General features: G+C 43.8%; 1 protein-coding gene and 1 long non-coding RNA gene across 2 annotated transcripts in view; one reads left to right on the top strand and one right to left on the bottom strand.

Moving 5' to 3' along the window:
- Positions 1 to 9,325, bottom strand: part of ATP6V0A2 (ATPase H+ transporting V0 subunit a2) — a 31,178-nt gene extending 21,853 nt beyond the window's left edge. The window contains exons 1-5 of the mRNA XM_053369019.1: positions 9,099 to 9,325; positions 4,883 to 4,961; positions 2,113 to 2,210; positions 1,024 to 1,161; positions 633 to 733 (exon numbers count right to left, since the gene is read on the bottom strand). Of these exons, the coding sequence (XP_053224994.1) occupies positions 633 to 733; positions 1,024 to 1,161; positions 2,113 to 2,210; positions 4,883 to 4,961; positions 9,099 to 9,215 (533 nt within the window). The 5' untranslated portion in view covers positions 9,216 to 9,325. The remainder of the gene's footprint in view (positions 1 to 632; positions 734 to 1,023; positions 1,162 to 2,112; positions 2,211 to 4,882; positions 4,962 to 9,098) is intronic.
- A 2,290-nt stretch (positions 9,326 to 11,615) lies between these two features.
- On the top strand, positions 11,616 to 12,376 carry LOC128404054 (uncharacterized). Its single transcript, XR_008328051.1, has 2 exons — positions 11,616 to 11,702; positions 12,200 to 12,376. It is a non-coding gene; the product is annotated as an uncharacterized LOC128404054 (long non-coding RNA).
- The last annotated feature ends 7,493 nt before the right edge of the window (positions 12,377 to 19,869 follow it).

The following is a 19,869-nucleotide window of genomic DNA, read 5'->3' as shown; positions in this document are numbered from 1 at the left end:
TCAAATATCAAACCAAGTAGAGCTCAATTCAGTATGACACTGATTGGTGCCAAGTGTTAATACTGTCAATTTGAAGCTCTGAAACAAGTTTTAGGCTGCAAATCTGAACTCACTTACTAGGGAGTAAAATCCACTAAGGTTATTGGGATTTACTTTGGAGTAGGCAGGTTAACTACATAAAACTATACTCATGCAAGCACTCACCCGCATGCATGACACCTAAATGAATAGGATTAATGCAGGCTCACTTCCTCACTAGAAGGGATAGACTAAAGAAGAGCTAAATTATTCAAAAAATTTGCCATATCTGTGGCACCATCAAAGTGGCCAGGCCTTCATTTTCATATAAATGCGAAATGACCATTAACAGTTAAGTGCCCAGCCGTCTACAGTTGTACCTCAGAAGTTGAACAGAATCCGTTCCGGAAGTCCGTTAGACTTGGAAACCAAGGCACAGCTTTCAATTGGCTACAGGAAGTTCCTGCAGCCAATCAGAAGCCGCATCAGACATTCGGGTTCCAAAGAACGTTCGCAAACCGGAATGACGGTTTGCGCCATTCAGGAGCCAAAACGTTCGACTAGCAGGGCATTCAGATCCAAGGTATGACTGTATAGACGTTTTCATCACTTACCCCAGTTTGGCACCGAGTCTATGCATGCAGTTGTAGTCCACTAAGTGGTCCGTTTCTAAAGTTGGGAATTCTTCATAATTCGTAAGTAAACAGGACTCAAACTAAAAAGAAAAAAATGAAAGGAAACACTTCTTCAAATGTGCTAGGGTTGTGCCCAAATCACAAGGGAGTGATGATCACCCAGAGAGATGGGAAACAAGGCTTAAGGCTACTGCATTTGCCTGAATTCAATGGCATTCAGTGCCTCACAGGACTGCAGCAAGGCCCACTGCTGCAAGAATCCTGCAGCCATTATCAGGTACTAGGTAGGCCCCGGAAACTGGCCTGTGGCTCACTGCCTCCCTTCTGTACACCCAAGTTAAGGAGCTTTGCCATGCAACGGTAACAGTACCTCAGCAGTTCTTCTGACAAAGGACCGGGTGACCCGTAGCATGTGGGTATATTCCGTCAGCTCAAGGAGATTCTTCCTCAGCTTCTCTTTATTTTTCGTCACTTCTCTCAACTCCACCTCCAACTTCTGCAACTGCTCCTGCGATACAAGAGCAAAAGTGCATTCCCATTCAGGCTCCAGATGTTGTATGGCCACAAGTCCCATGACAGTCATGCAATTGTTACAGTGCTGGGCTAGCACTGGGTCTACTGTACAAAATCCTCAAGGCTCAATATTACTTTCTGAAATAAGCTTATTGTTGGCATCTGTCTGTTTCACAAGACATTGGAGGAGTACACCTTTGGGGGTCATGTCAAACCACTGGGGAGTTAGCTAGTCACTCTCAATCTCGATTGAGTCTCAGTTCCATAATGTAAAATTTGGTAGCTTCACAATAGTCTGCTTCTCAAACTCATTCCTGTCTGTTTCCCTTACCTAAAGTATACAGCTTTCCCTTCTTCCTCTCTCTCTTTCCCCTTCCTGCAACACTGCACTGCTCTTTCCTCTTCTCTGCCTCTGTCTTCCATCCCTGGCCTTTTGAAGTGGCCAGTCCTTTGTGACTCTGCCTGCCCCCTTCAGTCAACCAGTTGCACCTCATGATGTTTGCAAGCTCTGGGCACCCACATATATCATAAGTAGGCACCACAACTCACTGGTATTCCCAATCAGTCCCACTACTGTGACTCAAACAGATGAAAACAGAAGACTCAAACAGAAGAAAACCCACTAAGCCCCAATTTACCACACAAAAATGAAGAGGGTATTTAGTATTTCTTTGGCAACTATTGATTTAATTCTGTACCGGGATGAAAGATCTGTACTCTCTATTCAATGACTCTAAGTTCACTGGATGGGCCCAAACAAGTCAGTGCCTCAGCCTAAACTGCTTCACACAGTTGTTGTTACAAGATTAAAATGCTACTCATGAGCTTCTTGAAGGAAAGTTGGGAATCCGAGCATGCAAGCTCTCACAATTGGCCCAAAATAAAGGAAAATAAGTGGATCTATGACTACCCTTTAATTCCAGAAGATCCCCATTCCACAAAGTACCTGAATCTCCAGCATCTGCTTAAACGGAGGGGCAGCAGGGGTAACATCTCCTTCTGGTAGGGGAATGTCCGCTCTCTTAATTTCTTGCACAAGGTATCCTGGAATAAAGGAAACAAATACTTTCAAAGGAGTATTCTAAGTCAAGGAATATTGTTCCACAAAAGGTTTGCTAGGGAATGCGGAATTTTTTCAACTCTCAGGGTTATTATCCTTGGGGAACTCTTGGCCACATTTGGCTACTGCTCTGGGAATACTCTGCACTGCAGAGGATGCTAAATACCTTCCAGGGCTCCCAAAGCTCAAGGAGGCCTCTCCATAAGCCTGTCAGGCCACAATGTTACACCATGTGAACTGAGTTGTACAGTAGAATGTGTTAAATTCTTGCCTTGCAGAGGCTGCAAGCTAGAAATCATCAATAATTTATTTATTTGCCTTTATTAATCACTTCCTATGAAAGTTCCCAAAGTAATAAGAACATATATACAAACAATTAAAAGAATTTAAATATAAAACAATTCCGAAACCAATACAGACTGGGACAAAAATCTCCACTTAAAAGGCTTGTTGAAAAAGGAAGGTTAAAAACAGGGAAGAAAACTTTAAAGTTTCCAATTGTTTCTTTTCTGCTGTGTCTCTACCCACCATGCATTGCAGGGGGTTGAACTAGATGTCCCTCAGGGTCCCTTCCAACCCTACAATTCTATGATTCTATGTGGCATAAGATGTAGAGTAGTTGGGCCACTGGGACAAATTTGGTCCACACGCCAGAGGTTCCCCACATCTGTCTGAGAGCATCTTTTCCCAACGAAGTGCCATCGAAGTAATTTTGGACTACAATTCCCATCAGCCCCAGCTAGTTTGGTCAATGGTTTGGTCCCATCAGATGTCAAGGAAATAAACAACTATCTGAATTCTAGAAGACATCTGAGGGCAGCCCTCTTTAGGGAAGTTTTTTAATATCTGATGTTTTATTGTATTTTTAATATGTTGTAGGAAGCAACCCAGAGTGGCTAGGGAGACCCAGCCAGATGGGCAGAGTATAAATAATAAATTATTATTATTATTATTATTATTATTATTATTATTATTATTGTTATTATTATTATTATAGATTGCAGTAGTTCAAAACACCTGAGGGCACTAGATTAGAGGATGCTACTTTGGATAATTGGATCTTGGGCTTTACAGATGGTGATTCAACCAAGTTTCCCTCACACTTAGTCATGTTCATTAAATTTCACTGGGTCTAAATTGGGAGCATAGCTGAATATCCCTTCAAGGTCTTTTTAGAGCTTTAAAGGTCAGATTCACCCCTACAATTTGAGCCCAAAAAGAAAGTGATTTGGATCCACACTGTTTGTTGCACTTACGCCTCACTGAAATCAATGGGACTTAATTCATTGACATGTCCCATTAAGTCCCACTGATTTCAATGGGAACGAAGTGGAATTTATTTAATCTGGATACAATCCATTGGTTACAAGAATAAGTTGCACAGAGCAGGTGTTAGTTATCTGATCATCATACTCCTATCAACATCCCTGCAGCCGCATTTTGAACCAGTTGATGTTTCCAATTTAAGGGCAACCTCATGTAAAGAGCAATGCCATAATCCAAGCAATACACGTATGGAGCAATTTAACACTTGACAAAGCTGTTGAAGGTGGGTCACTTACATAGTCACCTGACAGCAAATTTCAAAATCTGAGCACTTGGTAAAACTAACAACTGTGTTAAGCCAGCAGTTTAAAAGCATGAGAATGCAATTTGGAACACAGAGCAATGCTTTCAGCAATGCTAAGGATTTAAATAGCTTCTAATCACATTGTTTGTTAATAGGCTTATCTCATTTCCCTGAAAGGCCAAGGGGAGCGGGGAATGATCGAATGAACCAACATTCATTCAACATAGAAAGGGAAATAAGCATGAAAGCTGAAGCAAGGGTGGCTTCAAGTAACAAGAACTGGGCCTGGACCTCAGCCACTATTCTTGCCTAAGTAAACGCAGTTTCAAATTGGTAGACTACAGAATACACACCTATATCAGTGAAACATGAGCCCCCCAAAAGCAGCACAAAATAGCTATTGTTGTTCTAGGCTGCATCAACAGAAGTATAGTGTCCAGATCAAGGGAAATACTAGTGCGTCTCTATTCTGCCTTGGACAGACCCCACCTGGAATGCTGTGTCCAGTTCTGGGCACCACAGCTTAAGGATAGAGGCAAGCTGGAACATGTGCAGGACGGTGACCAAGATGATGCAAGGGTCTGGAAACGAAGCCTTATAAGGATCGGTGGAGGGAGTTTAGCCTGGAGAAGAGGAGACTAAGAGGAGATATAATACCCATCTTCAAATAAATGAGGGGCTGTCAAATGGAGGGTGGAGCAAGCTAGTTTTCTCTTGCTCTGGGGGGTAGAACCCAAACCAATGGATCCAAGTTGCAAGAAAGGAAGAATTTTCTGATGGTAAGCACTCTTCAGTAATGGAGCAGACTCCTTTGGAAGGTGGTAGACTCTCCTTCACTAGAGTTTTTTAAGCAGAGGTTGGAGATTCCTGCATGCATTGCAAGGGGTTGGACTAGGTGACCCTTGAAACACCTTCTAAGTCTACAATTCTATAATTCTATGACACATGTGAAATGTGACCCTGAAATGGACCTCCCTACAGAGGAACAGCCTTTTGCCGGGGTAATCAGGTATCTCTCCCCCCCCCCCCCCAGTGTTTAATGCATGATGAAGAAGCAGTCAGCCACCCTGCAGTTCCCAAGTTTACCAAGTATCCTTTCCATCTCTTCACACTTCTTTACTTCACCCACATATTTCCGTTGGAAGACACTGGTGCTTGGATTGAGCTGGAAAAAAGAAAAATGTTATTTGCCCCAAGATCCAACTTAAAAGCCCTTTGCATCAATATTTACAGTAGGGGTGGGGAACCTGGGGCCCTCCAGATGCTGCTGAAGCATAACACCTACAATCCTGGACCATTAGCTATGCTGCCAGGGGGTGATGGGAACTGGAGTCCATCAATGTCTGGAGGGTACCAGTTACAGGTAGGTAGCCATGTTGGTCTGCCGTAGTCAAAACAAAATAAAAAAATTTCCTTCCAGTAGCACCTTAGAGACCAACTAAGTTAGTTATTGGTATGAGCTTTTGTGTGCATGCACATGAAAGCTCATACCAATAACTAACTTTGGAGGGTACCAGATTCCCATTCCCTGTTTTGCAAAAATCAATTCTAGAGACACGTATTACAAAAACAGCTGAAAATGGGTACCCAACAGCCATTCTATTTTCACCTCCGTTCTCCCTCCACTGCTGGAGACAGGATGCTTCTGAATGCCAGTGGCTGGGAATCATGAGTGGAGAGAGAGTGGTGGCATCCATGTCCTCCTTGTGGGCTTCCTGTGGGCCTGCAGTTGGCTCACATGGAAACAGGATGGGCATTTGGCCTCATCCCTCAGAGCTGTTCTTATGTTCACAATCAAACATCCAGGTTCTGAGATCAACCCTCCCTCACCCCTAATCCTGCTAAAAATACTTTTCTTCTTTTAGAAGAAATTCCATTAAAAAATTGAAGGGTACCCAAGCATTAGTACTACACTACAAGTTTATACCACTTTTCTGTGAACAGAAGATCCCTTGCATTGCTTTTGAAATTCTCAGTCTCAAAAACCTATGTGTGCCATCGTCCGGGGTATGTTAATTAAAGGAATAGAAACCAAAACCCTCCTTAAGCACACAAAAATATTTTGCATTGTATAAATCCTGGCCAAAGGGCTCCATTACAGTAAAGTATAAGGGACGCGGGTGGCGCTGTGGGTAAAACCTCAGCGCCTAGGACTTGCCGATCGCATGGTCAGCGGTTCGAATCCCCGTGGCGGGGTGCGCTCCCGTTGCTCGGTCCCAGCGCCTGCCAACCTAGCAGTTCGAAAGCACCCCCGGGTGCAAGTAGATAAATAGGGACCGCTTACTAGCGGGAAGGTAAACGGAGTTTCCGTGTGCTGCTCTGGCTCGCCAGAGCAGCTTTGTCACGCTAGCCACGTGACCCGGAAGTGTCTGCGGACAGCGCTGGCTCCCGGCCTATAGAGTGAGATGAGCACACAACCCTAGAGTCTGTCAAGACTGGCCCGTACGGGCAGGGGTACCTTTACCTTTACCTTTAAACACATCTATGTATGGGGTGTATTATAGTATTTAAATTCTGAATTCAGCTTTTGTTTACAAAATTATGAAGGCTGCAACATGAATAGTCATCTACACGACTACACTAGTAATTTACGATTCTCTAACATAGAACCGTAATAGAAAGTGTAGGACAATAGAAAGTGTAAGACAATCAACATAACCAGGGGCTAAATAATTTTCTCTACAAGTAAAGGTGAATGAACCCTAACATGAGGGAAACCCACATGGATGCTCAGTTTCCAGGTCTGAAAATTGGCTTTCTGCAGTATTAGTAAACGTGTAGAAGTTTGGGGTATAAGTGTTAAATAGTACAAAATATCTATGGTGCTTAATTATTACATATCACGATACAATTTTTTAATGAAAAAACATCTGAGGATGCAGACTCTGGTACACCAAAGTTTATGGTGGTATAAATATAAAGTGCAGCAAGCTAACAGCTACCCCTCTGGAAATTGTATGATAAACTATGGTTAAAAGGAGGCTAGTGAAGATTATCGACTCCTCCAAACAAGATTGTAAAATCAATGCACTTAATTTTAATTTACAGGTGAGTCCCCATTCCATTCTGGGCCTGTGCACATATACAAAATCACATAAAATGGAGAGCACTCTGGAGAGTCCTCCTCAAACAAGCCCCATGGTCCCTCCAGCTCATGCAAGATAGAGAGGCAGCAGAGCTGGCCCAGCTGACACGTGCGGGGACAGCTGACACTCACAGGAGCTGGCTGATAGTGGGGCTCAGCTGCCCAACGCGCAGCATCTGGGCCAGCTCCGCCACACCTCCAGCTCCCACAAACTGGAGGGGCAGTGGGGCTTGGTTGACCAGGAGCTCCCCATTTCCAGCTACCACCTCCAGGTACCTAGCACTGTGCAGGTGCACAGGAATGAACAAATAACAATGCACATAAATGAGGATTTGCTTGACCCTTTGTTTTACATCTGTCTTCCTGCAGTTTTACAGCAGATATGCAAAAACCACATTAACACTTGAACTAGTTTCAGTTTGAGGCTTAATATATATTAATAAATATATATTAAGCCTCAAACTGAAACTAGTTCAAGTGTTAATCTGATATTAGTGCTTCAGTGAGAAAGTGGTTTTTGCATATCTACTGTAAAACTGCAGGAAGACAGATGTAAAACAAAGGGTCAAGCAAATGATTATTTCAACACAATAAATTATGAACTAACACCTTAAAGACCTTTGCTCAAGAGCCAAGCCATAATTCCATATTGTGTTCACCAGCTTCTAAAGGTAGGCCTAGAATGTCTGAGTCATAAAACCAATAAGCAAATGTAATAAAGACAAGGAAATAATGAACTTCTCAAACGACTTCTGTTAATCAGTAAATGTTTTGGACCCTGGCCATTCTTATTACCAGAATGGAAGAAATGTTGTATGGAGCATCCCAAATGTTGGAAAGTAGGACCCAATTAAACAACAAAACCCACAACGGGGCCCCCTAATACAATGCATAACAGCAAATCATTCACTATTCCCAGTTAAGCACCTGGTTATACAAGAGCGCTAAAAGTTTTTTCCTAGACTGTATGGGTTATAAGGCTTGTGAGAACAAAAAAAATGGGCTCACACATACAGAACTAGCTGGACGATACAATGGATCCTGGCCATCTTTATAAATAATTTGGATAAAGGTATTGAGGGGATGCTGATCAAACTTGTAATTTTATCTTTTTGTTGGAAGCCCCCCAGAGCGGCTGGGGAAACCCAGCCAGATGGGCAGTGTAGAAATAATAAATTATTAATATTATTATTCTTTGCAGATGACACCAAAGTGGGAGGGGTAGCCAATGCCGCTGAAGACAGAATTGGGATAGAAGGTGCCCTTAACAAGATTGAAGAACTGGACCAAAATTTAAATAATGAATTTTAACGGGGACAAATATAAGTTTCAACACTTAGGCAGAAAGAACCTGCAATCCTGTGAGGTAAGTAAGCCTGAGAGATGGCAATCAGCCCACAAGAAGACTGAGCTGGGAGCTGAATCCTGCCCTCCATCTCTACAGTATGTGGCCTTCCCAATATTTCTGGGCAACTCACCGCTATCTGCAGACTTTGGCCATGCTGGTTGAGGTTGACAGGAGCTGGAGCCTCCAGTGTCAACTGTAAGGAGCACACCTCTTCTCCACAGGGCTGCCTGATTTCTTTTTAAGACTGCTCCACAACTTCAGCCTTTCTCAAACTTGGGTTCCCAGATGTTGCTAGACTCCAAGTCCTTTCATCCCTAGCTAGCAGGACCAGTGGTCAGGGATAATGGGAGTTGTAGTCCAACAACAGCTAGGGACCCAAGTTCAAGAAACATCAGTTTATAGCATGACAGCACCAATGCTCTGGAACTCCCTGCCTATTGATATCAGGCAGGCACCTTTCACAGAACCACAAAATTGTAAGGGACCACAATGGTCATCTTGTCCATCCTCCTAAAATGCAGAAATCCTATCCGCAGCTGTCACTAGGTGGGCTTCAACCACTAACTTTCTGGTTAACAGCCAGACAAGCTGCATTCTTTTCCGGGCCTGATGGAAGAAGCTGTTACTTAGACAAACCTGCCCAGGTGTTTAGAAAGCCTGTACGGGCTTTTAGTCTCGATTCTATGCTGGCCTTTAACTTTCTGTATGTTTTAAAGTTGAAAAAAAAGTGATAGTTTCATTGTTCTGTTTTTTTTGTAAACCGCTTTGAGGGGTTCCTTCTCGGCACGCCCCCCCCCCGACAATCAAGCAGCGCATAAATTCCATGAACTACCAAACGAAGGCGCGCGCCTCTTGTGGCCTCAACTCACGTCTCGGAAGTGGGCGAGGCCGCGCTCGCCCAGGGCGCTGAGGCACTCGTAGGCCGAGCCCGCCTGGAGGAAGAGCTGCGCCAGGCACATCGTCTCGCTGCGGAAGAGGGAGCCCATGGCGGAGGGCGCCCAGGCCGGGCCTGAGGAGGCGCAGGGGGAGCGGCAGAGGCGGCGTCACCGGGCTCCTCGGCGCCGCCCCCGCTCCGCCGTCGCCGCTGCTGCTGCTGCCGTCCGGGGACTGGCGGGTCCCCCGCTGCCCGGTGCCATGGAGAGGAGGCAGGAGAGGGGGGCGGAGACCCGCGGCTTCCGGCTTCTCCTCACAGGTCCAGGCGCCGCCGAGAGAGACGGGGCGGGGAAAGCCTAGAGCGGCCACCGCACGCTCACCTCGGAAGTTCCGGTCAATAAGACAGCGCCATTGGCCCGGGCGCTCTGCCCCTCGGCACCTCTATGGCGGGCCCAAATGCCGAGCGAGGAGCTGTTTCGTCTCTGTGGTAGGGAGGAGCAAAGAAGGGCCCAGCCAGGCGGGCCGAACGAAAGCGAGCCCAGAGTTCCTGTGCTTCCCTAGTGGGGCCGGCCATTGCCGCTCCCTTGGGGAGGGCGAGGGAATTCCCAGGCTGCCGCCTCTTGCGCTGGTGCTCCAAACAAACTGGGGGGCGCGAAGGTGCAGGACGGGGGGGGGGCAAAGGTCTTTGTTGAGAATTTATAGCTTGCCTCAAAGGCAATGTTCCAAAGAATCAAGGAATCGGGGGTAGCTTAAAAAACAAGAGCTCCTCATTTTATTGTTTCGTTGTACTGTTCCCCCTGTTTTGGGGGGTGATGTTGGAATTTACTCCCACATGAATGTGAAATATGAAACTTGTCTCATCTTGTTATGCAGCAAGTTGCCCTGTGGGTTTTTAATGCAAGACAGCACAGAGATTTCCTAAATAAGGCCTAGTGCAGAGCTAATATCCTCTCAGGCAGAAATTCAGCAGCTTCTCATGTTAGGAAGATATGTGCTCCAGAGGTAGTATAATAATAATAATAGTTATAAAACAAATTATAAAACCACAGTAAAATATGAGTGTCAGCTTCTTAGCATTAGAGTAAGAAAACCAACCATATAAGCATTGCCATTCCTCAGCCGAGTTGTATCTGTTACCAGAAAAATCCGAGGGCTCCCTTGGACAAAACAAAGACACCAACCAGGATAACTTTGAGCAAAACAGCAGCCTGTAGGCTTGGCCTTTATTGAACTGTTGCAACAGGGTGTTCCCCTCACTTGCAAGAGAGAGGAAAGACCAAGAAAAATAGTGTGCAAGGTCTTATAAAAACTTTTGAAATTCCCCTCCTCTAGGTCAAGTACTTTGGCCACCTCATGAGAAGAGAAGACTCCCTGGAGAAGACCCTGATGTTGGGAAAGATGGAGGGCACAAGGAGAAGGGGGCGACAGAGGACGAGATGGTTGGATAGTGTTTTCGAGGTTACCAGCATGAGTTTGACCAAACTGCGGGAGGCAGTGGAGGACAGAGGTGCCTGGCGTTCTCTGGTCCATGGGGTCACGAAGAGTCAGACGACTAAACAACAACAAGGTCAAGCCCACCCCCAGAAACATCATGCATACATTACAGAAAGGAGGGGTTGAGGGAGGAGATGGTGGTAACCTGAGTGTTCTGTCACCTGGCTGCTTCCTCCTTTCCCCCTCCCCATGAGTCACTTCCAGGAGACAAAGGGGAGTTTGCAGTTTCCTGCCCCCAGAGGGAAGATCTGATCATTGTCCTTTGTTTCAGTCCATGCTGAATCCACTCCCATATGCAAGTTCTTTGTGATCTTGATTGTCTTCTGTCTGGGATCATCAGGGTTGGCATAGCAACTGGGCAGGGCTCCTGTGGATGTGCTGGGATGGTGAAGGGATTATGGCTGACCAGAACCAAGCCACCTCCCTTTGATAGTCCTTGTCATATGGAGTAAAATAAAAATGGAACAGTGCAAATCCGATGTATGGTTGGTTTTTCTATGAATTTATAACAGAAGTGTGGCGTATGTAGTGTGTGAGTGTGAGTGTGTGTGAAGTTTGTACAAACAGAATGATTGGGGTGGGGGGGTTCCTGCTATATATCCAAGGCATTGCAATGAGCGGTACAGCATAGCTAAAAGGGTATTTGGGAAGAGAGTAAAGCCAACGAACTGTCTGAGCAGAAAGCACAAAGTCTATCAGGAACCTGTCATGGAGAAAGTGTAGGATTAGGTTGCCAGCATTGAGTTCTGTCCAGCACTGCCTCACAAACTTGCCGCTGTCTCTGGTGCCAGGCAGTGAGAAGCTGCCATTGCATTTAGGTAGCTGTGTGTTAACTGGCTTTAAAGGGCTTTTACAAATACTTGTGGTACGGTGGCCTTTTTTTACATCCCACATTATGAAAGAAGTGTGCTCTTCTGGTGGCACTGAGGAGGCCATGATTGCTAAATTTGGTGAGAACCATGTGCCAAGAGTTGGGCAGAGCCTTACACTTTATGCTGTATGTTTTTCTTCTTCTGCCTGCCTCTTGTCACGTTTCTCTGCCTGGCTGGGACAAAAAGAGCAACCCAGAGCCTTGGAACAAGCTGTGACCCAACGACCAGTACAAGGTATGGTAGGAAATACTTAACTAGGGTTACGATGCTGGTTATCCTATAGGCCAGGGATGGGGAGCCTGGTGTCCAGCAGAGATTGTTGGGACTCCAACTCCCTTCAGCCCCATCCCTGAAATCTATGGAAGATGGGCTAATAATAATAATAATGGCCATTTGGTGGGAGGAATAATAAGCTTCAGCTTTGGAAGGCCTGGTGTGTGTGATCACAGCATTTGGGGTTGGACTAGATGACCCTTGGGTTCCTTCTATGATTCTTCATTCTCCTCTCCAGTTCAATCTTCTAAACTCTGACTGAATAAGCAGGATAGATCCCTGAGTTTCTGCCATTGACTTGTGGTTCTTCCTGCAAAATTGCTTTTAAGCCCATTAAAGTTGAATGATTAGAGATCCTTTCCTGCCACTTCCGAGTCACCTTCAATGGTAGCCCCACATAGAGCGCATGGTAGTAGTCCAAGCTGGAGATAACGCTTAATCGTGCTGCCCTCTTTCAGTTCTATGCGGTGAATGCAGACTATGACAAGCTGAAAAAAGGAGCACCCAGATATCTGAAGAGCAAATGAATCTGGGAGCTATAGTTTGGGTCTTTGGGTTTGATGCTTTTGTAACTGGATCTGTAATGGCTTTTAGTCAAATACAATAAATGATTGATTGATTGATTGATTGATTGATTGACTGACTGACTGACTGTTTAAAAACTGCTTTTTTACTGAGACGCTAACTTTCTCTCTGCATGCCATTCCTTGAACAGCAAAGATAAGGCTTGCTTTCATTGCTCTGTTCACTTGTGCATTTGACTAGTGTTATGTGGAGAGAGAAGAAAATGAGGGAGGAAACATTAGGCCACATTAGGCGCACCGTCCATTGGAAGTGCTATGAAGACGCTTTGAACAGGAATGGCTTCCCCTCAGGGATTCTGGGAACTGTAGGTGGTTAGGGGGACAGAGAGTTGTTAGGTGGGTTAGGCTTAGGGTAGGGGTAGGGTTGAGTTGGGGTAGGGTTAGGGTTTCCTTCTTGTCAGGGAACTCTGGGAATTGCAGCTCTAGTTAAGAGTTATGGGGTAGGGGTAGGGTTCCCTCCTTGTCAGGGAACTCTGGGAATTGTAGTTCTGGTTAGGGGGTAGGGGTAGGGTTCCCTCCTTGTCAGGGAACTCTGGGAATTGTAGCTCTAGTTAAAGGTTAAGGGTTAGCACTAGGGTTAGAGTTAGGGTTAGCGTCGGGGGTAGGGGTAGAGTTCCCTTTTTGCCAGAGAACTCTGGGAATTGTAGCTCTTGGAGGGGGACAGGGGGCCTCCTAACAACTCTCTGCACCCTTTTCAAACTATAGCTCCCAGATTCTTTGGGGAAAGAAGCCATGAGTGTTTAAAGCGGCTTCATAGCACATCAAATGGTGTGGATGTGGCCCTGGCCTCCATCACCCCACTGCCCCTTATTCTTCAGGAATCGAAAAGATTTCCCCATGCAAATCTCTTGGAAACAATGTATTTCATCTGGAAAACTATTTAATAAAGATTACTTTTTATTAAAACCTTTGAATGTGTTTGAACTGTGTTTGAGTGCGCAGAGAATGATTTCACTTGAAAGCAATGCCCTTAGATTACAGAATCACGGAAGAGTTAGACGGGACCATGAGGGTCTTCAAGTCCAGCCCCTGCAGGAATCTTTTGCTCTACGTGGGGCTCAAAGGACGGCCCTGAGATTAAGGGTCTCGTGCTCTACTCAATGAGCTATACGGATTGATCTAAATAGCAAACACCAATTATTTATTTTTTACAATTTTCAGTGGTGTAAAATAAAGGGTGTAGGAAATGAAATGATTGTTGCCTTTTCATTGTTTAAGGATGTTTTGTTAAGACTTTTGATTCAACACACTTATTTCAATATATAGTTGTACCTTGGTTTTCGAACTTAATCCATTCCGGAAGTCTGTTCTTAAACCAAAGTGTTCTTAAACCAAGACGTGCTTTCCCATAGCAGCAGGGGACTCAATTTACAAATGGAACACACTCAACAGGAAGCGAAACATGTTCTGCATGCAAGGCAAAGTTCACAAACCAAAACACCTACTTCCGGGTTTGCAGCGTTCTTAATCCAAGTTGTTCATAAACAAAGCTGTTCTTAAACCAAGGTCCCACTATATAAGCGTCAATAGACTGACACTTGTCAGCGAAGCTCAGATGCTGACAGGAGGAGAAGAAGCAGGCATAGGGAGAGAACCGTTAGCAGCGGAAAGCAAAGAGGAGGGGGAGAGCAGCTGTAATCTGAGCTCGTTAAGCAAAGGGGGGGGGGAACCAAGGTGCCAACAAAATTCTGTTTTATTTTTTAGCTATGCTAGAAAGAGCAAAGCAGGTTACAAAGAATTTCGTTTTATTTTTTAAGTAACAGCAGCACTCCTGAATCGCCCTCCCTCTCTGCAACAGCTGGAGGAATAACCCTAACATACAGTAAGTCATATAAAACTTGTCAATAAATAATAGGTACAGATAAATGAGCAAACAGGCTTTAGTCTAACGGTTCAGGATGCAGCTTTTTTTAGGGCAATGTCCCCTCCCCTCTCCACAGGTGGTTTAGAAAAGACTGGATTCCTCTAGGTCAGAGATGGATTATTTAGCTTTCTGGGCCTTGCAGAGCCTGGGAGCTGCTTCCCCTCCGTCTCTTGGCCTCTGCCATGTTGACTCCTTTGAGCTCTTAAAATGCCTGTGCAGACCACTTTCTCAGGCAGGTTTGTCAGCAGCGCTGTGTTTCTGCCAGCACCTCCTTAATTCTGCCAGCCCCCGCTGCCAAAAGAGACCCAGCAAAGAACTGATTGACATTTGGAGAACAAAACACCCATTAGAGAGAGAGGGAACCTTCTTTTCTGAAGCCAAAATGACATGGACTCGGATCGACCAAATTTGGGTGACTAGCAGTATGGCGTCGATTATAAAAAAAGTGGAAATCTGCCCCAAAACTCTTTCCGACCATAACGCATTAAAGATGGTGATGAAGCAAACAACAACTGGTTCCTTCAGATGGAGAATGAATGACACCTTATTTAGAGACGAGGAGATTTGTAAAAAGGCCCAAAAAACTTTGAAAGATTACTTTGAAATCAATTTAAGGACTAAAGTAGAAAAAAGAATAGTATGGGACGCAAGTAAAGCCGTGATGAGAGGGTTTTTGATACAACAAAATACATTAAAGAAAAGAATGCAAAACGAGAGGAAAGTGAAAATTTTGGAAAAGATAAAAGAAGGGGAAAGGAAATTAAGACTGAAGCCAAAATCGCAAGAGATTTTAAGAGAAATAAAACTGTACCAAACACAATACATGGAACTGATGAATCAAGAAATAGAATGGAAAATTAAACAAATGAGACAAAAGACCTTTGAATCTGCAGATAAATGTGGTAAGCTATTGGCTTGGCAAATAAAGAAGAGACAAAAACTCAACACGGTAACAAGCTTAGAAGTGGATGGAAAGAACATATGCAACCCAGGGGAGATTAGAAACTGCTTCCAGAACTACTTTAGACAATTGTACACACAAGGGCCGCAGAATGGAATGGATATACAACAATTCCTCGAGAAAAATGGGCTGAAAAAGATTTCGCAGGAAAGTAAGACAATTTTGAACCAGGAGATATCAGCGCAGGAAATAGAAGATGCCATTCAAAATATGACGTTGGGCAAATCACCTGGACCGGATGGACTGACTTCCAAATATTATAAAGTTCTGAAGGAAGGGTTGATACAACCTTTGAAGGAAGTCTGTAATGAGATTATGGAGGGGAGGAAGGCACCCGATACGTGGAGAGAGGCTTACATTACACTTATACCAAAGATAGAGACTGAAAAGACCCAACTTAAGAACTACCGACCCATCTCGTTATTAAATGTGGACTATAAAATCTTTGCTGATGTTTTAGCAAAGAGACTGAAAAGAGTTTTGATGGAGGAGATTCATGGGGACCAAGCAGGCTTTCTCCCGAAAAGGCATTTGTCGGATAATGTAAGGAATATAATTGACATTTTGGAAAAGTTGGAAGTGAACATAAACACTAAGGCTGTTTTGATATTTGTGGACGCCGAGAAAGCCTTTGACAACATTTCTTGGAGTTTCATGTTGAAGAACCTCCGGGGGATGGGGGTAGGCCCAGGGTTTGAGAATGGTATAAGTGCAATATATTCTGAACAGAGGGCAAAATTAATTGTGAATAATGTGGTTACAGAAGAGTTCAAGATTGAAAAAGGGACACGACAGGGGTGCCCTATCTCCCCATTACTTTTTATATCGGTCCTGGAGGTTTTGCTTAATATGATCAGGAGGGACCAGTTGGTTAAAGGGATTCAGGTCGGAACCAAACAATACAAACTGAGAGCATTTGCAGATGACCTAGTACTTACATTGCAAGAGCCAGAAGCTAGTACGAAAAGAGTTTTGGAAATAATCCAAGAGTTTGGTCAATTGGCAGGTTTCAAATTGAATAAGTTAAAGACTAAGGTATTGGAGAAAAATTTAACACAGGTTGAAAAAGAAAGGTTTCAGAATGAGACGGGGTTGACTGTGGTTAAAAAAGTGAAATACCTGGGTGTGAATATGACAGCTAAGAATGTGAACTTATTTAAAGACAATTATGAAAAAACTTGGTCAGAAGTGAAAAGAGATTTGGAGATTTGGTCAAACATGAAGCTTTCCTTGTTAGGTCGAATTGCAGTTATAAAAATGAATGTATTGCCAAGAATGTTGTTCTTATTTCAAGCATTACAAATAATGGATAAAATGGACTGTTTCAAGAAGTGGCAGAAAGATATATCTAAATTTGTCTGGCAGGGCAAGAAGCCCAGAATTAAATTTAAGATATTAACGGATTCAAAAGAAAGAGGGGGGTTTGCCCTGCCAGACTTTAAATTGTATTATGAAGCGGCAGCTTTCTGCTGGCTAAAAGATTGGCTGCTTCTTGAAAACACAGACATTTTGGACTTGGAAGGTTTTAACAATATTTTTGGGTGGCATGCATATTTGTGGTATGACAAGGTTAAAGCACATAAAAGTTTTAAAAACCATATTGTCAGAAAAGCACTACTAAATGTTTGGGTCAGATATAAAGATTTGCTGGAAAATAAAACCCCAAGGTGGTTGTCGCCAATGGAAGCAAAGGCAGTTAAAAAGTTAAACATGGAACCGAAGTGGCCAAGGTATTGGGAAATCTTGGAAAAGGAAGGGGATAAATGGAGATTGCAGAGTTTTGAAAAACTAAAAGGGAAGGTGAGAGATTGGCTGCATTATCATCAAATAAATGAAGTGTTTAAATTGGATAGTAAAATTGGCTTCCAGGTGGAAAAATCAAAATTAGAGATCGAACTGTTAGAATCCAGTACTAAGAATTTGTCAAAAATGTATAATTTGCTGCTGAAATGGAATACACAAGATGAAACGGTTAAATCAGCTATGATTAAATGGGCTCAGGACATTGGTCATAATATTTTGTTTGCTGATTGGGAAAAGTTGTGGACCACCGGGATGAAGTTTACGGCATGTAATGCCTTAAGAGAAAATATTATGAAAATGATATATAGGTGGTACATAACCCCAGTCAAGCTTGCAAAGATTTACCATTTGCCTGACAATAAATGTTGGAAATGTAAAGAAAAGGAAGGTACATTCTTTCACCTTTGGTGGACGTGCCCGAAGATTAAGGCATTCTGGGAAATGATCTATAATGAACTTAAAAAGGTATTTAAATATACTTTCCCCAAGAAACCAGAGGCCTTTCTCTTGGGTATTGTCGGCCAGGGGGTGTTAAAGACAGATATAACTTTCTTTATGTATGCTACAACAGCAGCAAGAATACTCATTGCAAAGTACTGGAAGACACAAGATCTACCCACTCTGGAAGAATGGCAGATGAAGGTGATGGACTACATGGGTTTGGCAGAAATGACGAGCAGAATCCGAAACCAGGGAAGAGAAGCAGCGGAAGAAGAATGGAAAAAGTTTAAGGACTATCTAAAGAAATATTATAAAATTAATGACAGTTAGAATGATGTTGGACTAAAGTAAATGGTTACTATTAGTAATGGTTAAGACAAGGAGAATAAGGATGATTAGCTAAAATTTATAGTAAAATAAGGGAAGATTTGCTGAGCAATTGATTAGAACTTGGAATACAGAAATGGGAGGCATGAGGAAGTCGAAGAAGAAAGGTTCAAGAAATTAGGATATGAAATGGTACTTGTTTTCTTTCTGTTTGTTTGTTTATGTTCTGTTTTTGTCTCTTGTTTGTTTATGCATGTTTTGCTTGTATGATTATAAAAATTGTTTAATAAAAATATTAAAAAAAAAAAAGAGACCCAGCAAAGAAGCTTGTAGCAGCCGTCCCCAACTTGGTGCCTTCCAGATGTTGTTGGCCCAACTCCCATCATCTTGGACCGTTGGCTATGCCGATGGGAGTTGGATTCCAACAGCATCTACATTGCTATCCTGTGCAAACGAACCTGTTTGCCTGGGATTTTTGGATGGGCAGGAAGGTGATGGGAATTTTTGGAGTCCAGGTGGTTCATGGAGCGTGCTCTGCTTTTATCTGTTTTGTATAAGCAGTGTTGGATCGGTTTTATTCTTGCATTTTATTATGATGTAAGCTCCCCTGGAATCCTTGGAGGAAAGGCAGGTTAGAAATTCTCTCACAAATAAAAATTGCAGCAGGAGACTTAAAAAGCATTAGTTAGCAACCTGGGAGCAGATGTTGTCTGCCCAAGGAAGTTGCTTGTTTGTGTGCAGGTTTCATTCGGAATAAATAACAAGATGAAATATGAAAAGATCTTTTTTAATCATTCCAGTAATTTACCTTTAGTTTGTATAATGGGACATGAATCCAATATCTCCATTCAGATCAGGTCGCTCCATAGTTTTTAGTTTGGTAAGGAGTTGTAATTCAGCAACTTCTCTTTCAAGTGTATTTCTAAAATTCTTCTGCAATAAGACAGCTACTTTAAGATCCTGTATAGAATGCAATTAGAAATTAATTTTGGTCATCTATCCCTTTAAGAATCCCTTGCCCTTCCCTGTGGAACCAACTGGCCATAACAGTCCTCAACAGTTATAAGGCTGAAGTATCTGACGAAGTGTGTATTTTCAAGCTCATACCTTGAAAACTCCCGGGAGGTTTTTAAGCAGAGGTTGGATGGCCATCTGTCATGGATGCTTTAGCTGAGATTCCTGCATTGCAGGAGGTTGAACTACATGACCCTTGGGTCCCTTCCAACTCTGCAATTCTATGATCCTATGCTGAGAGGCCGCTGTAGAGATGGCATTGCGGGGGGTGGGGGTGGAGCTGTTAAGGAGGAGGCACATCCAGCGACCAAGGAGCACACCACAGTTGTTGCTACCACCACTGCAGCAAGAGCAGGCAATGCATTCCTTGGAGATCAGATCTGCTGCCTCCATGTACAGTTGTGACCTGTCCCATATAATATAGGATTGTCCCGTATTTCAGCGTAAAATGCTACGTTCTGTATTGATAGAGTTTTGTTCTGTATTTCAGGTCCTCTCTCTCTCCCAAGTTACGGCAGAGAGAGAGAGAGAGAGAGCTCACAGCAGAGCAGAAATACAGGACAAACTGTGCCCTGTATTGATTCAACATAGGACCTATATTGATTCAATACAGGACCTAGAATTTTACACTGAAATACAGGGCAGTCCTGTATTATATAAGACGGGTGGCAACCTTAGCTGGGCAGATGAAGGTATCTGGTTGTGCTGGCGCTGATGCAGCATGGCATTTCTTCTTCACTGCGCTCCTCCCAGCGGTCATTCCTCCTTTAGTCACTACCGTGGATACACGACTTGACCGCCTGTCTCCAGGCACTGCTGTCGTCTGCAAGAGAGTAGCACAGGAGGGGTCGCTGTTGCCAACCTTCGTGTCATGCTTGTAGACATATTTGTAATGCATGGTTGGTTTGCCTAGCGGCTAGCTCTTCCATTCTGTGTAAATGACCAAGCCAGAACAGCCCTGTTATGATTTTATATTTATTTACATACCCTACCTTTTCCCCCTGACATGGAACCAAAGCAACGCGGAACCTTTCACATCGCGCCCCGCGTTTCCACTTCAACCCAGAAGTACGCCGTACTGAAGCCGCGCTCTGATTGGCTCCTGGGCTTTTCGCGCCGGGGCGGCTCGGGACG

This window comes from Podarcis raffonei, chromosome 16 (assembly GCF_027172205.1).
Source record: "Podarcis raffonei isolate rPodRaf1 chromosome 16, rPodRaf1.pri, whole genome shotgun sequence".
Classification (NCBI taxonomy): Eukaryota; Metazoa; Chordata; class Lepidosauria; order Squamata; family Lacertidae; genus Podarcis; species Podarcis raffonei.
Note: the sequence above shows the minus strand (reverse complement) of the source record. Positions and strands in the feature narration are given on the sequence as shown.